Raw genomic sequence first — 13,698 nt, 5'->3', positions numbered from 1 at the left:
TAGGTTTGCCTTCTGCTCTTGCCAGAAAAAGAAAGAAAAAGCTGGCTGTGTTGGCGAGATTCTGGGAAAGACCTCCCAGACCACACAGCTTATGTTCTTCCGGGATTGCTTGCTCTTTGTCTCAATGACTTTTTAATTTTCAAGTGATGATTCTTCTTGTGGAGGCAACAGCTCTGGCTGCCAAGAAGCTTTTTCCTGATATACTTCTGAAATTTTCCCCAATTTACCCAATTTAGTTTCTCTTCAGTTACTCTTTAATTCTGTTGGTTTTTTTTTTTTAATAGTTTTTTGCTTCATGAAATTGTATCTAATAAAAGCTTTCCTACCCTATCCACAACAGCTCCTTCCCCATCCCTTGTTGGTGTTTTTAGGTAGAGAAAATGCCTGTCCAGGGAAGGGGCCCTGGCCTGCTGCTCTGTCACTCTGACATGCAGCCCCTGCCCCTCTAGCTGACTGTCCCCAGTTTCCAGATGGCACCGTGGCTCTTTCTGCCCAGTGACTTTCCTGGTTCTTCTCTCTGTGCCCCAGAGGGAAAGGAGTTCATTCTCCTTGATGTTTTCTTTCTCAGGAAGCGTTTATATTGTTTTCATCATTTTAGAGCTTTGCAGATTTCGCTGAAATTCTCCTTCCTTCCTGTGACTTCTACCTTGTTATTTCTAGTGGACTTGAAAGTTTACAGTAGCCCTCTACTTTTTTTGGTGAGTCACCATCCCTAACTTTTGATTCTGAGTCAGCTGCCTTTTTAACACAATTTTGTTTTTTTGTTAGTGTTGATCAGCTAAGCGTCTAATCTTCCTGCTAGATACGGGAATGCTCTATAGCAAAGTGTACATCTTATGCCACCAAGGTTTTGTATTTCCATGTTGGATGTTTAAATTTTTATTTTACTGAAATAAATTCACACACCATAAAATTCACCCTTTTAAAGTATACAATTCAGTGGCTTTTACTGTGTTTACATAATGTTCAACACTGTCGAATTCTAGAACGTGAAAAGATAAACCCTATACCCATTAGCTCCCCTGCCTCCAGCCCTTGGAGCCACTAATGCTCTTTCTGTCTATGGATTTGCCTGTCTTGGACATTCATATAAACAGAATTATAAAATGTGTAGCTTTTTCTGTCTGGCTTCTTTCAATTTACTGTAATGTTTTCCAGGTTCGTTCATGTAGTATTAAGCAGTACTTCATTTCTTATTTCCAAATACTCCATTTTATGGATATACCACATTTTATTTACTCACATTTGAAGGACATTTAGGTTGTTTCCACTCTTTTTGGCTCTTATGAACAGTGTTGGAATAAACGTTTGTGTGCAGGTTTTTGTGTGGTCATATTCTCTTGGGTATAAACCTAGGAGTGGAATTGTTAGGTCATATGATAATGCTTTGTTTAACTTTTGAGGAACTGTCACACTGTTTTCCAGAATGACTGGATTACCAACAATGTAGGGGGGTTCTAATTTCTCCACATCCTTGTAAACACTTATTATTGTTGGTCTTCTTGATTAAAGCTATCCTAGAGGCTGAAGGAACCATTGTGGCATTTTTTTTGGTAAGGATTTTACTTTTTTTTTTTTTTTTTTTTTTTAAAGGATTTTACTTATTTACTTGAGAGAGAAAGAGAGAGCACAGAGGGAGTAGGAGAAGCAGACCCTCACTGAGCAGGGAGCCTGATGCAGGGCTCTGTCCCAGGACCCTGAGATCATGACCTGAGCCAAAGGCAGACCCTTAACTGACTAAATGCCACCCAGACACCGCCTGGGTCATTGAGGCTTTGATTTGCATTTCCCCTGTGACTAATGATGTTGAGTATTTGTCATGTACTTATTGATCACGTGTATATTTCTTTAGCAAAGTATATGCACATCTATTTCCCTTTTTTAATTGTGTCTTTTTAAAATTTTTTTTTTATCGAGTTCTAGTAGTTCCTTATTCTAGACACTGGATCCTCATCAGATATGTTTCGTAAATACTGTCTTTTCACTTTCTTTATAGTGTTCATTGAGTCCCTACGTTTTAATTTTGACAGCCAGTTTATCTTTTTTTTTGTTTGCTTGTGCTTTGTAAGATGGCATCATGTCTAGAAACCATTGCCTAATCCAAAGTCATGAAGATTTATACCTGTATTTTTTTTTCCTAAGGGTTTTGTAGTTTTAACTCTTACATTTAAATTGGCTACTTTCTGAGCTAAGTTTTGTATGTGATGTGAGGTAGAGGTCCAGATTTATTCTTTTGCCTGCAGGTACTGTTTTCTCAGCACATTTTCACTGAAAAGATTCTTTCCCAACTGCATTATCTTAGCACCCTTTTTGAAAATCATTTGGCCATAAACATGTGGGTTTATTTTGGGCCTTATTGGTAACATTAATGTTCATCAAGTGGCTCCCCTTATTTATATTAGGTCTCCATATTGGCAGGTGTTGCTAAGGTATTCCTCTTGAATCTTAATAGGCAGATATATCTGTTAATCTAGTTCTCCTTGCAGAGCTTAATGAGATGTTCTCAGCTAATAAGATTCCATTCTTAGTCCAAGATGACTTTTACTCTTGGTACTGTGAAAAAAAAAATGCTGGCTTTATTGGCATACTTAAATGGATTTTCCTTTTTGAAAAAGATTTATTTATTTATTTGAGAGAGAGAAAGAGCATGTGTAAGGGGGAGAGGTCAAGGGAGAGAGGAGCCCGAGCAGGCTCTGTGCTGGGTGTGGAGCCTGATGCGGGGCTTGATTTCACTATCCTGAGATCACAACCTGAGCTGAAACCAAAAGTTGGACACTCAACCACCTGCACCACCCAGGTGCCCCATACTTAAATGGATTCCTGTACCATCACTTTCTTTTCCTTAAGTATATAGCATAGCTAAGGTTTTTTCCGCCTTAATGTCTATGGTCTGGGGGGTTTAAGAGTTACGTACACCAACTCATCTATCAGGATCTAGTGAAGTTTTAATGTGGTATTCTGTTGCTGGGCAACATTTTAGTGGCTCCCTATAAGGTGTTTCACTGTAGGTAAATCTCCCTGTAAACCTGTAAGTGGGCTTGAACAGTTTGAGTCCCTATTTTCCTGCATAGCTGGCTTGTCTCAGCCTTTGTCACCATCTAACTTGTGCCCTGAAGCCAGGTCCTCTGAATCACACCAGTCCCTTTGCAACCTTTATTGGCAGAGCTGAGAAATGTCTAATCCATAACCTCAATCAAACTGATTCATTGTGACAGCTGTTTTCACAAACCTCCTGCTTTATCAGGTAGGGCTAAGATCGTTTTTCTAGAGTATGTCATTTTATTAATATAATTGGATAAAGCAGTTACCATATGACTTGCTTTTTATGCCCTATAAATTAGCAATTAAGGATAATTACTGCATCCATGAAAGTTTGCAACATGAATCATCAGTACAGCTTTGGCAGAACAATTATCTGTGACAGTTTCCTCTCAGTCTTAACATGATTCTTCTGAAATTAAAATTCTGATAAACACTGTATTTTATTTACTTATGTTTATTGTTTGTCTCCTCCTACTAGAATGTCAGCTCTCTGAGAGTGGATACTTTTGTCTGTTTTATTTCACTGAGTATGTCACTTTCCTAGAACAACACCTGGCACACAGTAGGTACTCATGTTTGCATATATTTAATAAATGAATAAATGAATCAGTCAGTGAATAAAATTATAAATGTTATCTGCTTAGGTGTCAGGTCTTTCAGAGAGGAAAAATGATTTGGTGCTGTAGGAGATTCAAGTTAAATTTGACATAAACGTTTGGTCTTTTACATTTTTAAAGACCCTTTAAAATTTTTTTCCTTCAGAAGCTATTTCTCCTTAGCTTTATTTGGTGAAGAACCTTGCATAAGAGAAGACCATTAAAATATTTTTATTGAGGGGGACGCCTGGGTGGCTTAGTCAGTTAAGTGTCTAATTCTTCATTTCAGCTCAGGTCATGATCTCAGGATTATGGGATTGAGTCCTGCACTGGGCTCCATGCTGGGTGTGGATCCTGCTTGAGATTCTCACTTTCTCACTCTGCCCCTCCCTCCCTTCTCCTATCTCCCCCTCTGGTGCCCCCTCACCTCGCTTTAGTTCTTAAAAGAAAAAAAAAATTTTTTTTTTAAATTGAGGAAGAACTTGAGTAGAGCCTGTTGGCAAATAAGGCAAGTGGAAGGAGTTTAACAATCCTTAGAAGCTGAAATGGAGGTAATTCAACACACACTACACCTCCTTTATGCAATTTCAGTTCCTGTAAATAGTAGGAAGGAAACTAGTTTTTCTCTTGTAGATAGGTCTCTTCTTTCTTAACGGTCTGCAGACGTAGTCTTTTCCTGTTCCTCTGCTAAGGCTATGGCTGAATGAGGGGAGCACTTTTGATAGGAAAGATCTACATGTGTCAGTGCTCTCCTCCTGGGGGAATAGGAATGGCGGTGCCTGCCACAATGAGCATCTGTTCTTATGGTTAGGAGATTGAATTGGTGCCTGCTACCCGAATTTGTACACTCAGTAGTATAAAAGGTGTCAAGTAACCTGTAAAGGAAGTCCTCTCTCTCCAATACTAATCCAAGCATTGACTGTTGTCTGAATGGCATATTTGGTGCAATAATGCAGAGATGTTCTGAGTCTTCCAAATAGCATTCAGGGAGAGGCGAGGAGGTACAGAGGAAGTTTTGCAAAATTCCTATGCACAAGTTGTTTGCCAAAACACTTTATGGGGCCAGGGTAATAGTTATAGACCCATTACCCGCCAGGGATCTGGTTTATTAGGTAGAGGCATTAGAGGTAGCAGGCACCTTTCTGATATTTAGGGACAAAGGGATTCTTCTCAATGGTCACTCTGTTCTTGAACTTTTCAGTGTTTTTTTTTTTGTTGTTTGTTTGTTTGTTTTTGTTTTGTTTTGTTTTGGGGTCAGACTTGAGAAATAAGCACCTTTCCCCCCTCTAGCCTAGGTCACTGCTTACTCATCAGGGTTTACCTTGGTCAGCTAAGGTGGGTTTTCTTGTAGATGGACCTTAGCTTTCCCAGCTGGGCTTGCTGAGAAGTACTGCTTCTCCTGGGAGTGCTTTTTACTTTTTGTGAAAGGTTGTCTACAACTGAGGACCAGGCACTGGGGACAAATGCTCTGGTTTATATCCTGTATGTAGCTTGGCTCTGGTCAGCCCCATTCAGAACTTGTGCGTGAATGATTTCAAGCGCAGGTATTCTACAGTATGCTGCTCTTGCTTCTGCTGCGGCGGAGGCTGGACTATAAATGAATCCGATCCCAGCTCTTTCCTTTTACATTCTTTGGCGCTTCTCATTTCAGGAACACCAAGCATCCAGTTCCTGGCTTCACCTTGAAAGCTTGTCTTTTTAGAACGTTAGTTGCTAGGGTTGATGCCCAGGGCATGGGTTCTCAGGAGAGGCAGTTAGAAAGGCTGTTTGGTTGGAAGCTATAGAGTTTAATTGCTGGTAGCACTTGATCAGAAAGGGTATAAATGAAGAGCATGACTTGTAACTAGGTGAGAAAGACTGTCTTTTTTATGTGTTGTCCTGATGTAGCCAGAGAAGAGCTATTTAGACTAAGGTCTATATGATTAAAGTATTGAGGATACTGTGATGTTAATCAGAGCACTATTGTTTTAAAATTGGGACATGTGTATTTGTCCGACAGTTTCTGTAAAAGCTGGTAGGATGGATAAAAATTGTTCATACAATGAAATATATAGCCATGAAGGTGAATAAACAAGTGTTTTGCATCAACACAGATGAGTTTCACCAAGAAAAACAAAACAAAGGCAAACAAGGCAAGTTACATATGGGCACACACAGTAGACTTAATTTATAGAGAGTTCAGAAATAGGAAAAAATGAAACCATACTGTGTAGAGATGTAGACATAAATGGTAAAACTGTACAGGAAAGCAAGGGAAGGATTTTCATAATGGTGACAGGGGAAGGGGCTATAAGTAGTGGGCACAGAGGGGAGCCTAGGTTCGAGCAGCGTTCCTAGTCCTTCACTTGGGTGGTGGTTACTCAGTTGTTTGCTTATTTTTTAATGTGTATGTGTGTGTTTGAATGTGCTTCAGTATTTATATTTCACAATTTAAAGCACTAATTAACGTGGAGAGGCAAGGGCGAAGTATTAACTAAGCAAATGTATACAGGAGTGCCTTCCTTTCTAGGCATCATTTCTTTACAGAAAACTCCATGGTATTATCTACCATAGGCCTCTCTGTTGGCAGAACTCTCCAACCTTCTATCTCCTAATTTTTCAGCAAATACTTCTTATTTTGAAACGTTGAGATTGGGAGTTTCTCAGATCTAGTGAAGCCAGTGCCCGAGCCCATCTGTTCATTAAATTGTGCCTCGCTGAGCGAAGACAACTTGAATAGCCTGGGTGACGTTTGTCATTTTTTTCTCTACACCTTTTCTTCTCTTCTCCCACTTGAAATCCTCCCTTCTTCTCCCCTGCATGTATTTTAAGTTAAATCCCAGCGAGCTTCAGAGCTCTTTTGCAAGTGGGTTCTATGCCTGGTGCCTTTGATTTAGAGAGCTAAAAGGAGCTACTGTGCTCGGAAGCTGTAAGATGCCTCTTCGATTTTTCTGTTTTAATCCTGGAGAGCGTGGACTTTCTAGATCACTTCATATGTCTTCCTTACTCTAGACTGAGTGCTGTCTGCAACGGAAGTGTAGCATTGCCCAATACTCACTTCCTTGCAGATGGACTTAGGGGCTTCTTCCTTCAGCTTCCCTTTTTCTTAGGCCTTCCATTCCTTGCCTCCATCCTAGAATGGGATGTGTGGATGGCAAGACATTAACTTCTTAATATTTGAGAAGAACATGGTGGTGGTGCTCACTGGGATGAAATTACAAACGTCATTCATCTCCATGTCTCACATGCCTCTTTATCCTGAACAGTCTATTTATTTTATGATTATTCCATTGTTTGTTTAATTCCTTCTACTATCTCTGGGTCCATCTTTTGAGAAGCTAGCCCGATGTTTCTGTAAGTATTTCTCTTATGAAATTAAAAACAGGGACGCCTGGGTGGCTCAGTCGGTTAATCCTCTGCCTTTGGCTCAGGTCATGATCCCAGGATCCTGGAATTGAGTCTCGCATAGGGCTCCTTGCTCACCAGAGAGCCTGCTTCTCTCTCCGCCTCTGCCTGCCACTCTGCCCGCTTGGGCGCATGTGCTCTCTTGCTCTCTTTCTCTCTCTCTGAGACAAATAAATAAATAAATAAAATCTTAAAAAAAAAAAAAAAAGAAATTAAAAACAATCCCATTCATTTAGCCATTCACAAGTCATTCCATAAATATTTGAATGCCTCCAAGGATCCAAGTACTGTTCGAGATGTTGGGGATACAGTAAGTGAACAACTCCTCTTATGGTAATCTTACCTCTAGACAGTTAATTTTCTCTTTTTCTCTCCCTCTGTAGGTCCTCTCAGGCTGTGCCATCATTGTCAGAGGGCAGCCTCGTGGCGGGCCTCCTCCCGAGAGGCAGATCAATCTAAGCAACATTCGAGCCGGAAATCTTGCGCGCCGGGCAGCCGCAACTCAGCCTGATGCAAAAGATACCCCAGATGAGGTAGGTGCTTCCAGAGGCTTCCCTGAGGCTGTGGACCTAGGTTGTAGCCCAATCTCCTAGACCAATGCAAGTTTTATAATCTTTTCCTGTGTATTTTGGGTATTAGTTTTGTATCATGGGAGTGAGGGTCTGGACATACCTGTGTCATGGCTTGCATGGGTTTACATATTCACCACTGTTAGCAGTGATCCCGGTCTCTGGCCCTTTTCTCCTGCCTTTTCCCCTAAGCTTGGAGCCTCTTCTGGTTTGTCCATGTTTTCACTCCTTCTCTTGGCCTAGGTTGGAATATTTGCCAGGTTGTCTCAGTTATTTGAGGTTGCTGTTGGTTATGGCATAGTTCTTTTATTAATTTATGTTTGAATTCTTCATGTTCAAAATTCAGAAGGGTAGAGAGTAAGAAATCTAGTTCTCTCCAGGGACTACTGATGTGGTTAGTGTGTTGTATCTCCTTCCAGAGCTACTTACCACCTGTCCCAGCAGACACTCTTCCTTTCATAAATAGTAGTATACTGCGTGCCTCTGCTTTATTACAGATTCTTAAACTTGGATCCATGAACACCTAAAGGCATCTTTGAACCCCCTGAAATTATTTGCAAAGTTTTGTGTAAACATGCATTGTTAAAGGAGGGAGTTTTAATTGGTTTCTTAAGGCAGCTTGTGGCTCACAAGTAGTCAAGAGCCATTGTGTTATGGTGATTTGAGAGACTTCTGACCCTGTGTCCCAGCATCCCCTCCATTGCCCTGTTTTCCTGCCTCTAACGCCTGCCCACCTTGCTGTCTTTGTGGTCTGCTTTGGACTCCTTCAGTTCTTACATCTCCTAGCAACTACTGTGAGTCCAAATTTGGCATGGTTTAGTTTTCTTGGCTCCCATACTTTGAAACCTCAGTTTTTGTCTCTTCTTAAGTAGTGCTTGGCTATCATCATAAGTGAAATTTCTGGATTGTAATTACTTGTCCTTTCCGCAACTTGATGATAATTGGGCAAGTTTGGTACCTCACCTTACCTCTGCTGTTCCCTGATGTGGAAGTGAAGAAGAAAATGCAACTCAGGGGATCTTCTGTTTAAGGAAAACATGAAGTTTTTAAAAATCTATAATAAAGGGGCATTTTGTTTAAATTACAATAATGAATCCATATTCTAGAAAATGGAGAAGAGTCCCCCGTAATTCTGTTAGCAGCAATCCAATTAGATTCTTGGGCTGATGACAAGGTAGGCCAAAGAAATTCTTTTTCATTGGTCTTCCATCAGTGACCACACATATTAGGAATAGTGATAGTGTAGACATTGGGTTGTTTAGTGAGGATGAAACAAGATCATGTCAAGTGTTTAGCACGTGTCTGTAAAGTGCTTGATAAATGTTACTGCTATATATATACTGCTATATATATCACTACTGCTATTTGTTAATTTCTATTGTAAATACTAGTACTATTAGTACTAATACTGTTAGACCAAGCCCTAAAGATTAACTCCCTCTTAGTAGATTTCAGATTTTGGATCCTAAGTGCTTTTTTTTTTCCTTAAAGATTTTATTTATTTATTTGGCAGACAGAGATGACAAGTAGGCAGAGAGGCAGGCAGAGAGAGAGAGGAGGAAGCAGGCTCCCTGCTGAGCAGAGAGCCTGATGTGGGGCTCGATCCCAGGACCCTGAGATCATGACCTGAGCCAAAGGCAGAGGCTTAACCCACTGAGCCACCCAGGCGCCCCTAAGTGCTTTTCTTGACCAACATTTGGAATAGTTACTTTCCTTTCAGTTGTGTGTTGTGTAACAGCTCGAGTACTCATGAAAGGAGAGTCGACGCTGGCTGGCTAGGGCTGATTAAGTTCATTGCCCCAGAAGAAAGATGCAACATAGCCTCTGAGAAAGAAGGGTTGGGTTTTAATATCCTGTTTCGTGGATGGGAATCTAGGGCAGAGGAACACAAGGCCAGTTGGAACTCGTTCTAAAATGTTTTAACAGTATTCTATGTAATAGTACGGTAAAATCTTACAGGAACTCTCCAAGCTGAGTGAATACTATAGGATCTGATCCCAGCCCTCATTCTAGTTTCATATATTTGTACAGTGTCGTGCTTTTTCTCTCTCTTCCAGAGCAGCTCCGTCTCATTGTTTATCCTGGTAACTCTTCAAAGGTCCCGGAAATGTGAAGTATCTGATGGTTGCAGATTTAACCCTTTCTCAGCCGCAGTCACCACTTATCTGTCCTGATAATCCGATAATCCAGTCTCTCTTTTCCCTGCTGTAATCTGTTTTTTTCCCCACCCCCCTGCTACCTCGCTTTTGAAGCTGCTTTGGCTCAAGTGACCAGTGACACCAACTGGTAACCCAAATCAGAAACCCTATTTCCTTTGCTCTTCCCTGTGACATGTAGGCCTTTATCAAGACCTAGAAAGAGTCCACCTCCTTTAAGAGATCTCTTCTCCATTCTTAAAACTTCATTGCTACTCCTGTTGTTCTTTCTTCTACTCTGATGGTCTGCTAGGAATGCTGAAATAATGGTCCTTCTGCCTACATTCTCTTCCCCTCTAATCCTTTCTTCATATGCTCCCAGATCTTTTTGAAACAAAATTTCATTTATTCCCCTGCTGAGTGTTATTCCCACATTCATTCCATGTTTATATGTATGTCTTTGTCTACTACACTGTAAGCTCTTTGAGAGGTGGGACTTTACCTCACATCTCTGTTCTTGAGCCTAGTCAGTGCCTGACATGAAACAGATACACAGTGAATAAACATGTGAATAATGAGGTTAAAAACTGAGCTTCTCCTTTTTGGGGATCAGTGGATTGTGGAATGTGGCATTACCCTTTTCCTCTGGTTTTCCTTTGTTTTGGAGCATGTTGTCTATTTTTTTCACATTCAGGAGGAGTCAGGGATGGTATGGCTCATTTGCTTCCCTTTGTATCACTGTCCCAAATATCATTTGGTTCCTTATTCTCTGCCTTCACTCATGATACCTTCTTTCAAAGAAGCCCCATTCTCTCCTAAGTCCTGTGGTAGTAAAAACAGCTCCACTGTACGTCCCCAGTTGTCACTGCCCTGTTCCAGGCTAATCCCTAGCGTTGCCTAGCTACTCTGGGCAGCCTAGATACTGCATTGGAGGGCACTGTGGGAATTACATACTTATTTCCCACAGATTTACTGAGTTCCTGTTAAGTGTGAAGCCCTATGTTGGTTTCATGAGAAATCCAGAAATGAATGTTACGGTCCTATGTTCAGTGGAGCCTTCATGACTTAGGATGGTGGGGTGGTGAGCCATAGAGGAATTGGTTATATCACATGGGGGGCAGTGGATGGGGTGATTAGAAGATGGGATAAGAAGTACTGAGCATTGGGGCGTGGAAAAAAGTAGCTAGCTTTAAGGATTTACATACACTGAACATATATATATATATATATATATACACATACTGAACATACATCTGTTCAGTAGTGGAGGAGTCTACCTGGTTCAAAGCAAAGATTGGAATTAAAAAACTCATTTTCTCGTAGTAGACCTTAGACCTTGCTTGAGGCGGGGAGCAGAGTGCAGGCTGCTAGCTTGCCTGCTCTTGAGCATTTTAAAGGGAAGAGGTGATTTGGAGTCTCAGCTACTTAACAGCCATTTGCTTCTTAGATTGAGTGCTGAGACATCATGAACAGACCACAGCTTTCCTTCCTGTGAGGCCATTCTGGAGCTCATTTGATAAATGCTTTGGGCAACTTTTCCTGTACTTGATTCCTAGAGTTGTTCTGGGAGGCTGTGTTGGGGTAGCTTTCTCCAGCAGATAGGCTTCTGCTGGCTGTCCTCTGTATGGACACTTGGACAAAGATTTGTCCTGGAGTGCTCTTAGCCTTGCGAGGAGTGATGTGGTCAGTCGCTTCCTTGGGTCTCTCAGTTGCCTCTCCTCATAGCTAAAATCTTGTGCGGTTTGGGAATGTGCCCAGCTCTGGGTGGAACATGACTCTAGAGGCTGGCTTTAAAAAAGCAAGGTTATAGAAATTAGGTTATTTTTTCTTATAGGATTAGGTATATGTCCTTTCTAAGACCTCCACTGTGGCTTTCTCTTATTGCCCAGTGACTTACCAGCTGTAAAATATGAGGTCCTAAGGTTAAAGAGAAGGGTCTCCTTCAGCGAGTCTTAAAAGCTTTTAGGACTTTTGTCTAGTTGGTAGAAATTGCAGGTTTCCCCATAGGTGCTAGATAGTCCTTGTGAACTGACCCTTGATGAATGAGTTTTTACCAAAGTCCTTTAGGAGTACTTGTTTTGTCAGAGCTTTTCCAAGTATTTAGGAAAACCACGTTTTACTGAATTTTAGATACTGGTGGGGCCTCAGAGCTGAATCCTGAACATGAGGTAGCTGTAGGACATGGCTCAGGTTGTTGTTAGAATTAAGTGAATCATTAAGGTCATCAGAATGGAGGAGGCTTTATTTTTAGTTTGTTCAGTACAGTTTTTGTGATGTGGTTGACAATTGGGCTCATTTTTCAATTACAAGACTCTTTGGTGACAGGTGGCTCCTTTCATTTTTAGGGAGTGGAGCAGGGGGTGGAAATGGGACATGAAAATATGATGAACTTTGTAGGACCATTGAGTGATTGGCTCTTTTGCTCTTGGGTGCTTTGAGGAAAGAGCATTAGATGAATGAGGATAAGCTTGTTTTTGTGTCTTTGAGAACGCTTACACAGAATCAGGTCTTCCTAGAAGCATTCCCTACTGATGTTCTGTAACACTGCTGGTTTTCTGAGTATCAGCCCAGCGGGTTGGTGGACTGCCATCTTTGGATTGGCATGTTTTGGATGTTTTTCTTTTAGAAAAGCTTATTGGGTAGACCCATGGGATAATCTTCATGGTCTGAAAAGGTTAGCAGAGGCTTCCTTTCACGCCAGTGATGTACTGTTAATGTTTACTCTCTGTAGCCCAAGCTCTTTGGCTCTGGGCAGTTGTAAACATGCACATCTATGCACACTTACCTTTCGTGCTTTGCGTTTTTTTCTGCACACGAGGTCCTGCAGATCCTATGTTCCTTGAACTCTTACCCCCTCCTTCCTCATTTCTCTTCTGAGGGAACTTGGCACTGATCTAGGTCTAGACTGTAAATTTGAGTGCAGGTGGCCTCTGACTGATGGACTCTTTCAGAGGAGACCTCTTGCTTTGTACCATCCTAGAAGTGGTGGGGTGGGAGACTTCGCATTTTGTGGATGTGTGGCTCACCACTTATGTCAGGGCCTTAGATGGGTGGAGGGAAGAATGTCATTGTCAAGATGACTCCTTACCAGGGCCTGTTACTGGTGTCTTCCCTAAGATTCTGGGGCCTGGGTCCCACTGGTGCAGCCCTAGGATAGAGCAGGAAAAGGAAACATTTTGGGGAGACTAGTTCTTGCCCTTCTCAACTCTGCTGTTCTTAAAAAAGGTGGGGGAAATGATAGAAGCAAGGCTCTTCCTTGAGCAGGAGACTCACTCTGAAATAAGTACTAGAACCTTGCCTTTACTCTGATGATGCCTTGAACTGGTTTCAGCTAGTGTAATAATCAGTGAAAGCACTTTGTAAACTGGAAAGAGGCAAACAAATGGAGATGGTAGTTGCTTATGTTTTCCCTTTGACTAGATGAGTTCCTGGAGCCTAGACTTCTCATTCAAGAGTGGTTTGATAAATATAAAGCATTTAGAGTAGTGGCTGGCTTATGGCAAGTGCTGAAAAATTATTGGCAAAATTGGAAATATTATTACTCATGAAGGAAACTATAGTTCTGAATAGAAAGTAGTGGAGGAGAAAGTCCTGCCAGAATCTGGGCAACTCTGTTACCTGCTTTGAAGGCATGTGCTAGTGAAACCAACTGCTGGATCCTCCCTTTTTTTTTTTTAAAGGTTTTATTTATTTGACAGAGCGCAAATGAGCGTGAGCAGGGGGAGGGGTAGAGGGAGAAGCAGACTGCTCACTGAGTTGGGAGCTTGATGTGGGGCTCTGTCCCAGGACCCCAGGATCATGACCTGAGCCAAAGGTAGACACTTAACTGACTGAGCCACCCAGGCACCCCACTAGATCCTCCTTTTTTATGAGCCCCATAAAAATGCAATCTATGTTATGTGCATTTCATTTTTATATTCCCCTCAGGACTTAATGTAGGGCCAGGATATGGAAGGAATGAAGTTGCTTGAA

General features: G+C 41.5%; 1 protein-coding gene across 2 annotated transcripts in view; it reads left to right on the top strand.

Moving 5' to 3' along the window:
• SND1 (staphylococcal nuclease and tudor domain containing 1) overlaps window positions 1-13,698 on the top strand; it is a 411,286-nt gene that overhangs the window by 22,740 nt on the left and 374,848 nt on the right. For both annotated transcript variants that reach the window (XM_032304558.1, XM_032304557.1), the window contains exon 2: window positions 7,406-7,555. In XM_032304558.1, the coding sequence (XP_032160449.1) occupies window positions 7,406-7,555 (150 nt within the window). The remainder of the gene's footprint in view (window positions 1-7,405; window positions 7,556-13,698) is intronic.

This window comes from Mustela erminea, chromosome 11 (genome assembly GCF_009829155.1).
Source record: "Mustela erminea isolate mMusErm1 chromosome 11, mMusErm1.Pri, whole genome shotgun sequence".
NCBI classification, from domain to species: Eukaryota; Metazoa; Chordata; class Mammalia; order Carnivora; family Mustelidae; genus Mustela; species Mustela erminea.
The sequence above is the reverse complement of the archived record's forward strand: the minus strand, read 5'-3'. Positions and strand labels throughout refer to the sequence as shown.